The following is a 19,484-nucleotide window of genomic DNA, read 5'->3' on the forward strand; positions in this document are numbered from 1 at the left end:
ATATGGAGAGTGGAAAGGAAAAGCAGTACAAAAATTATGAGGCAGTCCTGACAATACTGGTAACTGCTCCCAAATTCCTCCCAGACTGAGAAAAATATCTAAGTATTTCAAGTAGTTAAATCTGATAACACACTAGCATAGTAACCACTAAGTCTGGAGTCCTCAAACTACCTTTCAGTTAATCCATACTCTGTCACTGGAAAGGTCCCATCTGAAGGAGTGTGTTTTTCTTTTCTGGAGTCTTTCCTCAATCTAAATTTAATACGAATATTATTTGTTTCTACACATTAAATCTGTCATTCAAAGCACAGTGTAGTCTGTGGCAAAACCAAAGAAAATTTGAAAAACCATGAAAGTCCCCAATCCCCAATGTTTTCAATCCTAAAGAAACATGGAAAGACCAATGACCTGAAATAAATTGCCTATGAAAATTTGAAATGAAAAAAATACAGAGCATCAACCAAAGTTTGAAAATTTGTACTTTAGAATCACCTGGAGATTTTAACAACTAATACTGAGGCTAAAATGCTAGTTCCATTAAATCAGAATCTCTGGGGCTGGGACCTAGCAAGCAGCAGTTCAAAGCCCCTCAGAAGATTACAGCTGGTGGCCAAGTTTGAGAACCAAAATCTAAAAAGATCAGAGTGAATCCATGTTACCTAGTGCCTGAAATGAGCCCAGTATTTCAACTGGTCATTGAACTTGGTTATTAATTTTGCAACTGAGACAAAACTAGGTGAAATGTGGATGTTTGTTGTTTTACAAAAGCAAGCATATGTATTTCCCAGAAATAAATCGGGCAAGATTTTTTTTCCTTAACACTAAACCAAATAATAGAACATTTTATTTGTAATTATAATTAAATAGAATTGATGGTATTGCAGAAAAAGCTTTTCATTGCTGCATCTTCTTTAAGAAATAAAAGTAGCAGAAAGTACATTTAAAGATACAGTTCAGAGAAAGTATCTTCAAAGCTATATTAAACATTTCCCAGCTTTGGAAAATTCAAATACCCAATCTGGTTTCTATGAAACTTAAAAAGATCAAACGATTAGAAAGAAGCTAGGCTTGAAGGAGAAATGCTAGGGATTTCAATAAACATCTGGTTACTATTTTCAACTGTAAGAACTAACCCACTTAAGGAAGCAGTTTAGTTTCTTTGGAGTAAAAATGAGACACTGGCTTTCTGTTCTCTTTGCACAGTGGAGGGTAAAGGAAACATCAGAATGGGGAGGTCACTCCAAGCTCAACTTTTATAAATAAGAAAGCTTTTTGCAAAACTAAATTGAACTCAAGTCCCTGTAATATAAACAACTCAACTGAGTTAAGGTTAAATAAACATTCCTTGAGCTCTAGCGTGCCAATTAAAGAACAAATTCTGTTTGGTCGTAAATACATCGGTAATTCTATAAGCACTGAGAAAAATAACAATAAACCTGAACACACAATTACTGTGTATCATAATATAATAAAATAGAATGGTACAGCCTTGTAAGTTTCTTTGATTCGATTTGTTTTTTTCCAGTTTGATTAACTAAAGGCACAGAAGCACCTTCTGATAGAGTCCAAAACATATTACTTGCATAATAAAAAACACATGTCAAAGGTGTTCTTGGTGAAATACTGACAAGGCAAAACACACTGTGCCTTTTAAATGTGACCTTTACTCTTTTGTCTTCCTGCTAAATAGTCAGAAAGCATATTAGACTCAGGAAAGCAGCATGGGTGCTGGTGTGAGGCTGACAGGGGAGAGGAATGAGAAGGGGAGTTTATTAGGCTTTCAAGTTTTAAATTATCAGCAGAAGCATCTGCTATAAACATGCACTACTAGCCAAACAGGACCACCTCCAGATTTGCCTCTAGACTGATGTTTTCTCCACTCACCCCTTTGCAGCCCATTCCTCTTTTCTGCCCGTGGACCTGAGACTAAAGGCAAAGACTCAAGAAAAGGAATCCCTCAAATTATACAGGTTTAAAATTTTTTCTTATTTCCTTTCATTCTGTATGTATAAATGTTACAATGCAGATTTTTAAAAAAGACTTTGGTGGTTATTTTACTCATTCTCCTGAGTAATAAAACAACTCTTCATCACCAGCCCTGACTTGATTCTGTTCCAACACAACTTCCTACTTTTTGAGATGGGCAGTTCCATTGCTGGATAACTCTGACAAAATGTTCACTCTTAAACTGGTCCTGATCATGCCTTCTAGAGTTACTACAAATAAATCTTGTGCTCAAATGTCCCGTTAAACTGTGGGAATACAAAAATATTGGTCCAACTACTTGCAGGGCCTCCCAGAAACATTCCTTGCAATCGGAACAATCTATTTTTTTGTCCCTGCTGCAATCGTTCTCTGCTGCAACTGTAGAAATATGCCCTCTTCAAGTATACATAAATAATTCTGACCTAATGATAAAATACACTCTGTATCAGAGTCTCTTGAACCACATATTACTTGACTCTACCCTGGGAGCAAGTTAAAAACTTTTGGAAAATATTTATTCTCTCCATTCTATGAACTAAAACAATGACTTACTAAAGAGTACCTGGATGACATGGAAGAGAAATAATTTGATGGTGCCTCTGTCTTTTTCTTTAGAGAAATGTATGTTATAAAAATGGTAGGTCATATGATCTGTTTTCCTAAAGTAAGGGATTGGAAGAGCTGAAAAGTGAGTATTTTACACTATGCTAAGAAAAAAAGAGAGCCTAGTGTAGAGAACACAGATGGGACCTAAATGTCATGACAGGCATCGACCCAATATTTTCTATATTCTTGATGGCAACAGCTATACATGCTTACTTTTATGCATCCTTTACTAGGGAGCATTTTTAGATAATGCTATGTGTTCTGTTATTTGTGGAATATTAAACCCTCAGTGAATCAATGATCACCTCTAAGCAGGTAAACCATAAATCAGCTTCCACCCTGGCCTCTCGGCTTGCTCCAGTTTCTGCTAACTAAATCCACATGAAAAACTCATGGCAACTAAGACTGAATATGTTTAGAACTAAATTCATCCATTCTCCCCAAAACCAACAGGCTGATAACACTGGTAAATGAGGTAAGAGAGTCTTAAAAGCAGCAGAAGAAGAGAAGAACTCTGAAAACTGGACACAAGCATTTAAACGCTTCAACAGTGTAGGCTGCAGAAAACATCAGTTCTCTATACTACTGTGTTCGTGTTTGCCTTAGCCTTGTTACTAGGGCAGACTTGAACATTAGTAAAATGTCACTGTTCCTGAAAACTTATAGAAAAGATAAATGGTTTCTCAATTAAGTTTTCATATGAGTTCTCTCAATTAGTTTACTATTTAAGGGACCCAAGTGTTGCTACATTATTTTGTCTGCATTTATTCATGTATTCAATAATATTTATTATGTGTGCCTATAGGAAGGGCATAGTTTTAAGTAATAAGCAGACTGGACATGGTACAGACCTCAAGGACCTTACAGATTTTTTGGAAGTGAGGGTTTTTTTCCTTGTGTAAATATTCAGGAGAGTGTTGCTGGAATGTCATGAGGATTTACAACCCAGATCTTTCGATGAACACATGATGTAAAGGCCTTGAAAACACCTATCAGATTCATTTATCCCAAAATACCCAGCAGCATCACCCTTATGTTACATCACATAGAACCATTTAAATGTTTCTCCCCATAAAGGAATCTCCGCAGTCTGTTTTCTGTAACTAGTTCCTGACAGTAGTAATAATATTATCTCCCATTTTTGAAGTGCTACAGTGTGTCAGTCATATAATACAAAGCAGTCAATCACAAAGAGAAAACTGGGGCTTTAAGGGGTTAAGTAACTTGTCGAAGGTCATGTAACCATTAAAGATACCCCAGGACTCCAGCCCATGTTCAGTCTTACTCCAAAGCTTAGTCTTTATAATTACCACAATCTACTACCTCCCCAAGGCAGCAATTACTGTGGTTAAACTCTTCTTACTTATGGGTATATGGGTAATTTAAATTTCCACTTCTTCACTGCTTCTTTTTGAATACAAATAAACTGAAGAAAAATCTGAAATATGCTTTCCATTACAAAAGTAGATGTTTCTTTTCCATATAAACTTTAGAAACAACTTTTGGCAAGTAGCCATTATAAATAAACCTTTGAAAATAGACTAAATCTCAAACATTTACACTGATGTGTGGAGCATTTGTAAAAGTGCAAGTGAATGTAAGTGAAAATATAGGAGGAGAGAAATCTATTAAATTATGAACAGGGAAGGAAATAAGCTTTTTCTTTTGAAATCTATTTTCCACAACATTAAGTAGTGATCTGTATTTTTCACTCTATTAACCACACCTTTTAATCGTGCTTCCCAAGAACCCAGTTGGGTAAATTAGAGTGTCCTTATTAGGTGGGGGCAGTGGGGAAGCTCTGAAGCAACATTATTTAAAATACCATTCTTCACGACACAATATATTAACTTTAATATCAATAGGTACTATTTGTCACAGTATTAACTCCAGCCTTTCCTTGAAATGCCTTCACTATACCATGCTGTAAATATTAAGCTCTCAGTTCATGCTGGAAGATTGTTATATAAGCCAAAATATGACAACTACTTCACTTGCAATACAAATGTTGCTCTGGCCCTTGAACTATCATGTAACAGTGTTATCTACTTAATAATCCCTTTCAGAAAGTTGTTTTAAATATACTACTTGAGCATGTGGGAGGTTAGGGGAGGGAACTGTAGTGTTCTCTTCTTCCTGAGAGTAAAAATTCTATTCTTTCCCTCATTGATCTGGGTACTTGGAGGTGCAAGCCAAAAATAAGCTTAAATTATGGCAACTAAGAGGAATATCCAGTTTGAGCCCTAAATTTATACATCCATTTTGGTAATTTTATTATTATATGTTCGATTGTAAACCATCAAACCCTTTTTGAATGAGGCTTAGTAAAAGTTAAAAAACTATCTCAGTCCTAGAGTTTAACCATCAGCTTGGTATGGGATCAAGTAACATAGAATAAGCATAGATACATGGGTTAGCAAATGTTTTTTGTAAAGGGCCCAACAATAAATATTTAGGCTTTAAGAGCCATATAATCTCTGTTGTACTCAACTCTGACATTGTAGAACAAAAGTAGCCAGACAGTACGAAAACCAGTGTGTCGCCATTTTCCAATAAAACTTTATCTACAAAAACAGGCACTGGGCCAGATTTGGCCAGTGGGCCATAGTCTGTCAACCCCTGGTAAGAAAATCAATATAATCTTTCACTTTTTATGTTTCTTCCAAAAACATCCCATGTAAAACCCCCAAGTAACATAACAAGAACAGTTTGAAATCATGAGTGACTCCAACTCTGTAGCTTTTATAGCAAGTTGGTATTTGTTTTTCAGAGGACTATAAAAAGTCTCTTGAACCATGTAACTACCTGAATATTACCATAGGAATAGGCTAAGAAGTTGTAGAAAACATTTACTCTCTTTTTAGGCCACTGTACTAGTCCATATACTAAAGCACTGATTTACTAAATAGTACCTGGATACTAGGAAAGGGAATAATTGGTTGGTATTTCTATCTTTTCCTTTAGGGAATTATATGTTCTTACAAATGCAAGGACTTAAGATTAATTTTTCCAAACCAAGGGATTGAAGAACATAAAAGTATATGCTTTACATTCTGCTAAATTTTTGTAGGCATAAATCCATAAAGACAATTACTGTTGTCTTACTTACTATTCTCAAAATCTGCCTAAAGATGAAATGCTTACAAATACCACTACAGTTAAATCTTAAGTAATGCAATGGCATTTTAGCAGGAAGAGTTTTGTACCATTTTATTCCCTAAATTAACTCTAAAGATTGCTGTTCCTTGAAGGAATAGTTATCCCTTACAACCGTGCTCTCCAAAATGAGCTACACATCAGAATTACATGTCCATGTATAATATAAATTTCTGGGCCCCACTATAGACTACTAAATAAGAAAAATACTGGCTGGGTTTCTTTGTCTCCTCCCAGAACTCTGATGGGGTGGACAAAGTAAGTATATTCTCACCACCTACTACTGAGAAGTAAATATTATTACTGCCTTTAACAGATAAGAGAACTTAGGCTCAGAGAACTTAACTTGCTTAAGGTCATATACCCACAGCCCTATGGTCTTTCCCAATTAAGCCACCAACTTCTATTGTGTCATTAGAATGGAATTAACTAGGGAAATAACATAATGTCCATGATCTAATTTAGAACCCGAGACTGCTTACTTTTCTTTTTAACAAATGTTCACTGAAAAAGTACTACAAAAATTAAGTAAAATATAAAGCTCAAATGTTACTCTACAAATCATACTTAATAGTGGAATGTTATCTAGCTAGCTGGTGACCCTTTTATTTTTTCTAATTTTTATCTGCTGCTGGCTTTAAACATTTAAGAAAAAACAAAACAGAGTGAGGAACCCTAAGCTTTAAAGAGGCTGCTTGTGCTTGAAAAGATGGTACAGAAAGAGGTCAGCAGAGGTGACTGGGATCAAGTCAGGAGAGAAAGCAGGTGAATGGATAGGAAGAATAGGGAAAATACATTTCATATTTGTTTTCCTATGACCAAGAATGCATTTTATAAATGTGTCAAATCTGCACCTGGGTACTTAGTAACATTTGTGGAAGTATCTGTATTGTTTCTAATGTAATATTTTTAAATTTCAGATTAGCAAACAGCAGAAACTACAGTAGCAAAGTGAAAAATAGGTGGGTAGGTATCCAGATCATTCTCAATTGTTTCTACTTCCCCCAAGCTTCTCAACATGGGGAAATTAAGTTTAAATGTGCCAATATAGCATCGTAATTTCTGCTGTTGTACATGTGGTAAAATAAGCATAAAGTGACTATGTAAAACTAAAGCAAAAGAAATCTTACAAGAATCAAATTTCTAGAAAACACTTCTTGTAGTAGGTCCCACAATTCAAACAGAATTTGTAGATAATATTTGTGGCCCTGGAAAATAAGCTGCAAAAAAAAAAGTGGTTTTTTTTTCTTCTGTATTTTAGATAATCAAGGAAATGTTAGATTACAGTCACAGAACTTTTTTATTTCAGGTATTCAACGTACATTGCTCTCATAGTGAAAACTGCAAAATCAAATGAAAAACCCAGAATCGATTTTCTGTACTTGTGAAATTACTATTCTTTCTTAGGCCTATCCAGGAATAATATTACACAGAGTAAAAGAAATCCAAGAAAGAGTTAGAAAGTAGATGTTTTCAAAAACCGAGGGAATGTGAGGAAAGGCAGCCAAATCAGCATTTACACTGACAAATTATGGTGATGCCATCTGTTAACTTGTGCTACTGGGCCCAGCAGCTCCTTTGGCTGCCAGATTCTACAGCCTTCAGGCTGTCTGCACTTTCTTGATATTTGGAAGCTGAAAAGTAATCCTTCTTTTTCTTGTAAAACTGACCTAAGGACATCCAGGGAGAGAGGACACATATTCCTTCTGTTTTGCAACTGGAGAAAATTGAAAACTGAAATTGAATAGATGTTGGAATGCACAGATAATCCATGTTGAGCACATACACAGTCAGTATCAGCACCCAGGAGGCAGAGGAATATAGAAATTTCAGACAATAGTGGTGTGTTATCAGGGCCAATGCTTTGCATGACTCCAGAAGCACAGCTCACGTGGCATGCAGGCGGTGGTTATACAATCATCTGGTTTAGGCTAAAATATTTTGTGGCATGAGAGGGAGACTAAATGTTTTATATCTTTCCTTAACACTGACAGCTGTTCTGATAAATGGTTTCCTGACAATGCAATTTATGGATGGTCCAGAATTTTAGGTTGGTCCTTCTTAATAGAAACAACTCAATAAGGTTTATAAAGTATGTTTCCAGCCCTCTTTGATATTCCTGGGCTTTGATCTTCCCTTTTGTTTTTCATTTGCTTCCAGCAGCCCAGTGTTCTAGATTTCAATATTATTCTTAGGGGACAGGGACCAGCTAAAGTAGACCTTTTTGGACTCTACTCCCTGGGAGCTATGCTAGCTCAGTAGCTTACAACTTCACTGCCCATGTAGTAAAAGGTGACCAAAGCTGAATGCCCCCCTCCCCATCCTCTTTCACGCACCCGCATAAAGCAGCATGTTAAAGAGCAAGAGGGCACCTACCTGAAGAAGTGCTATGAGGAGGGCAAGACTGTTTCAATTTAAGTCAAAAATGAAAATTATTCTCTCCCAAAGGAAACCGCCACTGAGATTAGTAGTTGAGATGCAAATTGCTTTTCCTCCCCTCCCTTTTGATAAATCAGAAATCAGATATATTGTGTCATCACAAAGAGAAAAATCTGATTGGCTCATGCTAAATAGCTGTGGCACATCCTCATGGCTCTTACAATCATAGCACAGTGCAGGATAATGGACCAGAGGAGCATATGGTCAACAAGGTGGTGAACAGGAGGAGCACAGAAGTGAGGGCTGGAACACAGGGCTCAAATCCTGCCCTTCCTTCAAGCCAGGTTGAACATACAGGGCGCATTGCTTCACTAAATTGCCTCGGTTTCCTCTTCCTGAATACTGTGAGTGGGTGGGGGGGATTAATATTTCTTAATTTTAGGGTACTTAGGGGGCCACAATGAGGATTAAATGAGATCAAGAATGCAGAATACAACATGGTATCTGTTACATGGTTAGTTGCTCATAAATGTTAGCTGTTATTGTTACTGCCTGTTTTGACCCTCATCATCTACTCAACTTTCTTCTCGAATAACTTCTTTAAAAACTTGTCTTCTATTTTTCACTTCAACTAGTAGAAATAAGAGGACTTGACTAGTAATGGTGTGTGTAATAAATATTCACACTTGTCTCGCATTTTAGAGTTAATCTGTGAATCACATTTAAGCTGGCTTCTCGCAAGAATTTCCAGCATGTTCTACTTGCAGTCAGATGAAGTGGCAATTTTCTTAAAATATGGAGCAGTTTGGTGTTGGGCAGAACATGTATTCAGGCTCATAAACATAAACATTTTTTATGTAGCATTTAAACATGAACTATGCAACTCTAAAATGCTACAAAAATGTAAACAAAATAATTTCAGGAATAAAGAAATGGAGCTAAAGGAAAATTGAGAGGACGTAGAAAAGGAGCCAAGTTTTCTATGATGCAAAAAAGTTGAGCATGGGTAAAAATTTGTTTCTGTGAATATTTTTTAGAGGAAGATAAAAGCATGTTCTAGAAATTAACATTCTATGTCAAGCAAGTTTGGTAATTACATAGTCTGACCTTTTTCTAGAAGCCCCAGTCCAAGGCTATCACTGAGCCTTTCTTCAGTGATGACCACTGTGAAGTGGTGTTGTGTGAGAATGCGCTGGTAGAGCTTCAGCTCCATTCTGCTGTAGGAAGCAGGCCTGCAGAGTATGGCCCTTCTGCCACGGCTGCCAAAGTGTGTCTCAATGGATTCTTCCATCTGAAAAAGAGAGAAGGCATAAAAATTCAAGAGGAAAAAGTAGCACATCATTAATGCCAATCAAGGTCCATTCAGAAAGTCACCCTTTAACTTGTTCTATAGAATTGAAAGATACTCTCTAAAAGGCTGACAAGGACAAAGGTGACCTCATATGCAAGAATCGAAGGTGAAATGAATTTTTCCCCACTATTAGGGAAAGATGAAAATTTTAGGCCATTAAAATATAGAGCTCCTAGAGGAATACTGCTGCATAGAAATTCAGAGCTCAACTGTAGCTGAAAATATAAATTAACAGCAATGACTTTCACCTGCATTGTGCTTTTATAAGGTAGTTCCAGCTACATTATCTTTAAACAGTTCTTTTAGGCAAACAGTGGAGGAAACAGACTCAGAGAGGACAGGTTTTGTGCCAGGACATGTTCAGGACGGGCCAGCACTGAGAAGCAATGTCAGAGCTTTTTGGGCATTCAGTGCTGCTGTTTCTCTCATTAGGACGCAGCAATTTGAGTGCATGTCACTGAGGCTGGGTGGATCTCTGTGAGAAGAGGAGGGCAACTGAAGTGTCATAATTTTAGGTTCTTTCAGTAGCTTGTTGCTCCTCCAAATAAACCTCTTTGTCATGACATTTGAAATTTCACTGGCAAAAAGGAATTTTTTAACCAAGTAGAAGGAATGCTGACATTGAATCCATTTAAAGTTTAATGGCAGATATTGGATGTTTTCCTCACAACTTGAGAGTAAACAATGATAAAGTAGGCTTTTTTTATTATCGGAAGGAGCCATGAGATTGGATAGGGGGTGTGACAAACAATGGCAGAGGCCAAAGAAGAGGAGACAAAGGAGTTGAAGGAGGAAGATGAAGTGGAAGAGGCAAAAAAAAAAAAAAAAAAAAATTGGGCAGCTCTGAATCAAACTGTCCACTTTACAGATCTAAAACACAACATGTAATGTGTCTTCCCACTACTTAAAATTTCTTCATTATTTTCCATTAATGATAGAATCAATTCCACATCTTCAACAAGGAATACAAGGCCATTCAGATTTAGACCCTATCTTCCTTCTCTGGTTATATCCTCTTAACCATTTCCATTCCTGATCTCATCCACATACCACTGCTCCTTCATACACACACCATTGTCACTGGGCCTTCTACCTGTAATTCTTTCCTCTCTCTCCATTCATCCACACTAGCAAACTCTAGATCAAACATTACCTCTTTTGGAAAGTTTTAATTGGAATACATCCTTCCCTTTGAATTTATGAAAGGAAATGTGCATCTCTCCCTGATGTGAGATCTTTAACTGGTAGCCTGCATGGCCCGTGTGTCTTCAGTGCACATAGTATGTGCTTAAGAGATGAAAGTATCTAGCATATTAATGAATTACAGTACTCTATCAAGATCTTTGAAGATATGAATGGAAAGAAAGAAGAAATAGATTTAGATTGTAAACCCTTTGAGGGAAGGAACCATATCCTAGTTTTCATTGATATATACAAGTTATCACTATCTGTGAATGAATAAACAAAACATAGTGTAGTGTAGGAGGATATAAACCCTGGAGCCAGACCACTGGGTTTGAATCCCATCACCCCCAGCTATTTGTGTGACCTTGGATAATACCTTCCTTCTAAGGATGCTGGGAGAATTAAAGAGTTAATATTTGTAAAGGGCTTAGAACTGTGCCTGGCATATAGGAAGCACTACATATGTATTTTCAAAATAATAATATATCATAAAAAGCAAAGGGCAAAACTGTTTCTGCTTCTGAGCTTTGCCTGGTACATGCTAACATAGGTGCCCAATAAACATGTGATGAATATAATGGAAAAGAATAGAACACTAGCCAATCACAACTTCTATGCAAATCATGATGATTCAATATTTTCCCCAGTTAAAGGATACTGCATTTTACTAATAATGAAATTATTCGAACTCAAGAATTTAACTGCAAATTGGGACATGATTCCCAAGCAAATGTTGCAATTGGTTGCAATGATAAACTTACAAGAAGGAATATTTGAAATCAAACACAGGTTACGCCTTTGGACCCAGGAGTTAGAGGGAACCAGTAATGCATAGGAGGCCAAAATAAACAAACATGCGTCTAGGTGAAAGGGGAAGACAGATGTTTCTAAATATATCGATGTCACTCAAGCAAAATGCACAGTGCCCAGAATTCCCTTCTCATATTATTTTCTTTCATAATCACAGGATGCTCCACTCCATTACAGCTGGCTCAAGAATGGCAGTGATTGCACAAGAGGAGAGTATATTTTCAAACTTTAAGTTATTATTATTTTGAAAGATGCCATCCCTCCCTTCACCCCAACCAGGATCAGTTTAAGCAAGAGCTTACTTACCAATGTAGCACTTACCAATATATCTTATATAGACATACTCTAAATAAAGTATAATCACCGGCTATATTTCACAATAGCCTTTATAACATAGATAGAAATTTTAACTCACATATCAGACTACAGAGAATAAATAGGAAGTGAGTTTATCAGTTCAATTATGCTGCATTATCCGGAAATATAAACTGTTCCTGTCCTTGTAATATTTATAACACACTGTATCAGCAGAATGGCCCAATACCAAGGGGCAAGGACAGTTTTAGCTGGTCTAACAACAGGTGCACACACTGCGTATGTGAAATAAAAACTAAGTGAACAATTAAGTTAGCCGTACCAGCACATGCAGGATTATTCAAAGGCAAAGCAGCAGTTTTGGAAATGAGAGCTCCTGATTACTCCTACAATTTGGGAAATACATTTTTAGTGGAAGAATATATTCAACCTGGCCACCACTATAACAACTGAGCTTTATACTTGCAAGCCTGTTGAGGAGAATTCAGAAAAGAATGAGTGTTTCTGGATGGTAACACCGAATCACTTCCCTCTCTCCCTTCCTCTTGAGAGATCTGCAAGCAAGTCCTTGAAAAATCACTTTGCTAGACTATAAGAAAGTTATTTTTAAACTGAACACTTATTTTTAATGAAAGGACTTCAAAACCTGAAACCTGTATACAACGTGAGATAAAGCAAAGGATAGAGCATTGGAATAAACTCCTGGGAGTGGTGGATGCAGCGGTGCAGCATAAGAATGGAGGAAGACTAGGAATCAAACATTCGGCTTTGAATTCTGGCTCTGCAACTTGCTTGCTTCATCTATTGGGGAGATTATTTAATCTCTCGATATCAGAGTTTCCTCATATGTATAACTGAAGTAACAAGTCCTACCTCCTTAGGTTGTAAAGGGAAAAAATCTTCTAGATGCAAGTGTCCAATACAGTGTCTCACCAATAAATGACTTTAACTATACATGAATAAAATTGAGTAACAATCATATTATATTGTAACTGTGCTTTTACATGAATTCTATATGCTTTTCAATTAATATGGCTTAGTCTTTGTCATAAAAAGCATTTCTACAATAATCTATATGCTTCTATTATACCCTGGTATGTTTTTCTCTGAACTCATCACCTTTAAATGCAAAAATATAATATATGTATTATGTTTATTTCCTGTCTCTTTACGTCATAAAAGAAAGTAAATAAAAAGCATGCATTTCTGTGTTTTGTTCACATTTGTTTCCTTAGCCTAAGAATAGTACTTGGCACAGAATGGGTACATAATAAATATTCTTTAAATGAATGGATAAATACAAACATCTTTTTTTTCAGTCTGTAAAGGTTTTGTTATAAATACTACCATGGAATATTGGGAAAGAAAGTGGAGAAAATTTGTATTAGGAAACTTATTTCAGTAGAATTTGAATAGTAGCAAGAATGAGAAAAGGATAGTTAAATATTTGAGCAAAATAATGAATGTATACTGAAAAATGTGAATGAAGAGTTATATTATAGAAGTACTATATTTCTTAGTTACTTGCACTCTTAAAAAAGTCTTCATCAAGACTTACCACAAAAACAAGAAATATAACTCTTCAAAATAGAGTTAGGGATGAAAAATACAACTTGTTTTTTTCTACAAGATTTTTTTCTGGATTTATTAAAGTATCTGTGTATTTATAACATCTTTTGATGCTCAAATACAAATCATACAGTAGACCTCGGATGCGTCTCACATATAATGAAAGGTCATATTGTCTTGCTGATCTGGATTTCTGGCATTCTAGAAATATTGCAGAATCTATCATAGTGAATTATGCTTTCATTTTTCTACTATAAGAATAAAAGATTTTTTTCCAGTGAAATGTACACTTATTTTAGAGAATTCAATAAAAAAATGGATGTAGTTTGCTAAGATGCATATCCTACACATTTTCTACTTAGAACTTATTGATAATTGCAGGATAGTCGAGGGGCTGCAAGTTCCCTGGATATGCAAGCAGAGCCTCATCAGAATGTTTCCTACATAAACGAACCTTTAGTGAACCTCTGCTTTTTTCCCACAGCGACTCAGCTGAATCTCGATCCCACCATGGAATGAGCCCACATCTCTCAGAACTAGTCTGGGACACTTAGCACGTTCTGACTGTACTCCCAAACTGTACCCTGGGGCTATTTCCACACTCAACATCCAATGAAAGGCAAGTTTGCTCATCTGTGGCTCTATGTAAGTTCTAAACAAATAATAGAGACCAAAAGCAATGATGTTTTAATATAAAAAAAATGTACCTGCAATATAGTTCTGATGAAATGGCACCCACTTGAATAGCCATTGCCAAAACCCTATCACCACCTATTACTCAATCTAATTTTCCTTTTGGCACTCTTTGTGATTTATAGTTACATATTATTTTTTAATGTCTGCCTCTCCTACAAGTCTGTATGCTTCATGAGGGCCTAGACTTGCCTGTTTTGGTCACTACTGTACACACAGCTTACTGCCAGTTCTAAGTAAGAGGTAGGAATGAATGAATGAGCAAACAAATGACTGCATGAACACAAAGTGTTAAGTTCAGCATTTGTAAACACACACAAGCCCTTTCATTATTTTACTAGATTTGCCAGAACAGAGGACCTATAACTCTCTATGTTATAAAAATAGTGAAAAAATCCACTGAAGTCTCAGTGTCAGCTTTGACATCTGTATCTCAAGTCATAAAATACCCATCACCTCTTTATGCCTAATGACTCTCTCTCCTCCACTTTGCTACAACCATCCACTCCAATGGTCACATCTTGTACTCTGTGGTCCCTAAAACAGCTCCACCACTCAAATTATAAAATGACATTTTCCATTCTCTGATCTCATGTATTTCCATCCCTTCTCATTTATTCCCAATACATCAGTTCTTCAACCACTAGTCTTTCCTCCTCATGCCAACTTTGTACTAGCCTCCTTTCACCTTCCTCTGCAGCTCAGATTTCATGACCCAACGCTCCAGTCACTCTGTACCCAATATGTGAATTCCTTGCTCCACTGTGCTTGCATCATATTCACATGGCAAGGCCTCCAGCATGGAAGAGCTGGGGATACAGACAAGTCTCTGCCTCTGCTGCCCTGACAGCCCACCAAAGAAAGCAGGCATAAGCAACTAGTCATAATGAGTTGACATGCCGAGTCAGTCCGGAGGAATAGGATGCTGTGAGCTGAGAGACCGGAGGGAGATCTCAGCAGCCTGCCTGTCCTGCCCCTGGGCTGGGCTTGCTGACAGCTGCTGAATTAAAGCGCCTGGCTGGACAGATTCTCATTGGCAAAGGCGTTTCAGTCTTCAGGCTCCCCTTCAGGCTTCCCTGGTCAATTCTCTCACATTCTCCAGCATGATAAGCTTTTCCACTCTCTAGCTACCTCCTTATTTCTACAGATAAATGCTTCCCATTCACAGAGGAAATTAGCACTGTTCAAAGGAAAAGCAGAGCGTTACAGGGCCTCTGTTCTGGTAAATCTACAGCCTATAGTCACAACTAACATTTACACTATTCTTCTGATTTCCATAGCAGAAACTTGATGTCCTCTTATCTGGAGCTAATCACTCTGCTTATGCTCGGAATTCCACACCCTCTTCCTCCCGACAGGAAACAAACATCCTCCCTATTATTTCTAGGCTCAAATACCTGAGAACTGTGTCTACCTTTTCGCTCCTTCTCCTGATCCTTTATATTCCCTCCCCCTTCTCTCCCACTGGCTCTTTCTCAATTCACTCATTTGTTCATTTACCTATTTAATATTTTTTAAACACTTTCTATGTGACAGACATGGTTCTAGTTTCCGAGGGATATAACAGCGAAGGACCCTGATACAGTCTGTCACTCATTAAGCTTACTTTTCAGTGAGAGGAGCAATAAACAATTCATGAAATCATGCAATGTAAGTTCCTAAGAGAGAGTGTCTCTACTCAGGGTAAAGTGCTAAAGAATGACCAGGAGCTCATTTAGATGGTAACGTGCTTTTGCTTCCATGTGCTCTGAATGTTGGGTCTGAAAGAAAATGAGAAAAGAATGGCCACTCTTAGAGGGAGAGAAAAGATGGAAAGAAAAATTAAAACAGGAAATTCTTGAAGGTCAGTACCACAGGTACTTTTTATAGTGAGTGGTAAATATGGTCAGGCAGGCAACAGGAAAGACCTGGAGACAAGGATAAAGTGGAGGTAATGCCATGTTACTTATTATCACGTTAAGTAGCTAGTAGGAAACCAAAAGCTAATGAGTAGTAGAGACTTTAAAGTTGGTAACTTTACGCTGGTCTTTCTACCTAGGTACAGCTTCTTTGAGTTCTTTTACTAAAAGCCATAACAGGGAGAAGGTGGATGAGGAAAACTGTGTTTACTATAGATCGAGGGAGGGTGTTTTCTTATTTTATTTGTTTGCTGGACAGACAGGTACCTTCATAGGACTGCAGAAGACAAGGATTTTACTACCTAAATCACATGATTTCCTAACACCTCCATGCCAGCATTCCTATAATGAAAAAAAGAAATTCTTAAAAAATGGAAATCCTCAGTGACCTGGGTCATCAAGCCATATGAGAGAGACCTGAGACCTGTCTTAAGGAGTCATCTAACCACACCAGGGGGACATGGGAAGGGAGAGCATGGAGAATGTTGTGTTGCCAGGCAGCTGTTTCTGGGGAGGTCTCTCCCTGCGCCCTAGGGGAAATTTCAGCCTGGACAGGGGAGGGTTCTTGACTGCATGAGAAAGAATTCTCAAATAGGTTGGGTGATTGTTGGTAAAGAAGGAATTCAGTAAAGCAAGAGAAGCAGGGAATGGCAGCTGCCTTGCAAGCAGCAAAGAGAGAGGAAGAACAGAGGGAGGAAAGGGAAGCTCATTGAACTCCTGCTCAGCATAGGGCAGATCCCTTGCCAATTCCTGAAGCCAGGGTCACCTGGTATGCAGCGTCTGCTTAACTCTGCATTGCATGGGAACTAAGTCCCTACCACCCCAGGTTTTAGGGGCACTGCAGAGCACTGTAATGGAGTGAGACTATGTTCTGAGAACTTCCCAAAAACAAAGAAAGGATATTTTCAGGCAGGCTACTAAGGAGCATGATCTTACAGCTATAGTCCTGTCTGGGTCACCCAGGCAACAGGAACTTGCAAGCTCAAATCAGAGATCTCAGTAGTCCCCCCCACTTGTCTAAAGTAGGACAGAGAGAGTGAAAACTTGTGCTGAAGTTTAGAAAACTGAATGAAATAGCAAAGTAACAGACGCTTACCATTGGAAGAGCACAGAGACAAAACACCATTAAGTTGCATAGTGAGAAGTCTTTAGATAAGGCAAAAAGTACACACTCAAAAAAAGGGTAATGTAGGCAATCTTGGGAGGAGGTGCACAAGGGTTTGGGGTTTATAGGATCTCTTGGGTAGGGGTCAGCATAAGGCATGATGTATACAGATGATTCATAATTCCTTTGAAGTTTTTTATCTTAAAAATATGGTCATATAGGTGACTGTGTAGGTCTGGAGCTCAGCATTCTTTATCCACATTGGTTCATTTACACTTCTGATGTCTACCTCCTGTCTTGGTTACAAAGTTACTTAATTGATTAAGGGGCTGGAAGAAGAGGAAGAACAGCACATGGACTAAGTTCATGAATAAGCTGGACTTTTTTCTCAGGCTAAGAAGATTTTATGATGGCATGACCCCTGTCCCATTTCCCTGCCCTAACTCAGGAGGACAAGAGCCCTGTGGAGCCTGGTTTGGCATAGAAAAAGCAAGGAGCAGCAACAGAAAGGGCAATCTCAGCATGTGTAATTGTGAGAGGTAAGGTAGGCTGAAACACTCAGGAGGTGAAGAAAAAAGTCCTATGAAAGGATGTGTTGTGAAGATGTTAAGTAAACAGAGAGGCCTGATACATAAGATGAAGGGAGGCAGGCACAACAGAGGAAAAGAAAGAAAAGAGCAGGACAGACCCTGACCTGGCCAAGCTAGGTATTATTTAATGATAAATAATGTCAAGTTGCCTTAGTCCACTGGGAACATTTGAAATTCTGAGACTTAAGAGATACATTATGATTTTTGCTTATCAGAAAAGTCTTCCTAACCCATCTATAAAATATTAAGCATATAATCTCAAGGTAAACCCAGAGAATTCCCAGGTCATCTCTATGTGTAATGCCCATTCCCCATACTCACAACCTGGAATCACACTGTACCCTTCCAAATAGGGCTCAGAGTCTAGAGCTTATGTAACCAGAAGAAAGAGGAGAGACTAGAGGAGAGCAAGTTACGAGACAGGAAAACAAATGGCAGACTGATCAGCTTCCCAGCTCTGCAAACCCCAGTGAAAGCAGTCATGCTGAGCGTAGCTTCACCTGTGTGCTGCTCATTGCTTCCCCAGACTAATCCTCACTCAAGGCAGGAATCTGGGAAACAGGGAGAAGTTAAAAACACAACTCGGGTAAAATTGTACTATTTCCAGAATCCCTCGCCTGGCTTTAATGCATCTGCATATCAATAGGTGTTTCAAGGGGAGGAGAGGAGTGGTGCATCTACATATCAGTAGGTAATTATAAGGGCCTGTGAGAGTTTATCTGGATCAGAGAGGTTGGGGAGCTCTCTTCTGCTGTAGCCTGGTCAAGAGAGAAAGGAAGGATGACTGGTTGTATGAAATAAATGGGTTTCTTCACTTTATTTCTCCCTTTGACTGATTTCGATTTCAAAGGTATTTGGCCCCAGGATTTTCCCCCCAGAGTTATACCAAGCCACAAGAACAGTGATTTCTCAAGTCCACATCTAAGGTCTTCTGCTGTGACTTCTTGCTTTCCCAAGCCTTCTGCAGCAGCTGTACCCCCACTGAAATGCTCTCCATTGCAAACAACCTCAAGGAACTTAATATTCCCTTTTCCCCAATTTGTTTTTCACTCTTCTAGTTGTTTTGAAAGTCATATGAAGCCCTCTTTTCAGCCTCCTCTGGAGGCTCTTCCTCCAACTAATTCAAGACTCTTTTCCTTCTGATGCCACCCACCCACAGTGCACAGCTGTGGGTCGTCAGTTTACTGTTTGTAGGAACTTTATAGACATAACAAAGGCCCAGCTGAGATTACAAAAACACAGGAATGGCTGAGAGATGGTCATCATGACAGCTTCCTACAAGAGATCTTTAAGAATAAAATAAAGCTTTAAATGAGATCTGGAGAGACTGAAGATTGACTTTACTTTTGGCACATTTGATTTTACTTCCCTTTTTGGGTCAAATAAAAATCACTCCCAAGTGCCCCCTTTTGTTTCTTCTCCTTCTTTCTGCTCTCCTTTCCTTATTCTCTTCCCGTGCCTCAGTCTTCTCTTAAACACTCACATGGAGTTTAAGAGGAGGACAGTTATTTTCTATCCATCCTTAAGCCATGACTGTGTTTTCTGGTTTTAGAGGAAATGCTCTTCAGCCCCTGAACCTTACTTATCCTAGTTATGAGAGAAGGAGTTAATGGACATTGGTAATGAAGGAAATACAAAATTGACAACCCACAATTATTCATACCAAGCAGAGGACAAGGACAGACCTTGTTCTTTGAAAAATGTTAAAATAATAGCAAGTCTCTGTCCCCTGATGACCAAACAACGAGATAATTCAGCAATTCAGTCTTAAAATAGTAAGTCCACACAAAGGAAATGTTAAAAGAAAGGAAAGAACACTGGGGTCATTACAATAATATCAA

At 38.0% G+C, this 19,484-nt stretch overlaps 1 protein-coding gene across 14 annotated transcripts in view; it reads right to left on the reverse strand.

The window, feature by feature from the left end:
- Nucleotides 1-19,484, reverse strand: part of CPED1 (cadherin like and PC-esterase domain containing 1) — a 252,263-nt gene that overhangs the window by 215,658 nt on the left and 17,121 nt on the right. For 13 of the 14 annotated variants that reach the window (XR_012132159.1, XM_073238530.1, XM_073238537.1 and 10 more), the window contains exon 3: nt 9,235-9,418. Coding sequence is in view for 12 of the 14 variants with exons in the window: in XM_073238530.1 (XP_073094631.1) it covers nt 9,235-9,418 (184 nt within the window). In the remaining 2 variants the exon portion in view is untranslated. Of the gene's footprint in view, nt 1-9,234; nt 9,419-19,484 lie in introns of those variants that run through there. The other variant, XM_073238538.1, reaches the window with a different exon arrangement.

This window comes from Manis javanica, chromosome 6, assembly GCF_040802235.1.
Source record: "Manis javanica isolate MJ-LG chromosome 6, MJ_LKY, whole genome shotgun sequence".
Lineage (NCBI taxonomy): Eukaryota > Metazoa > Chordata > Mammalia > Pholidota > Manidae > Manis > Manis javanica.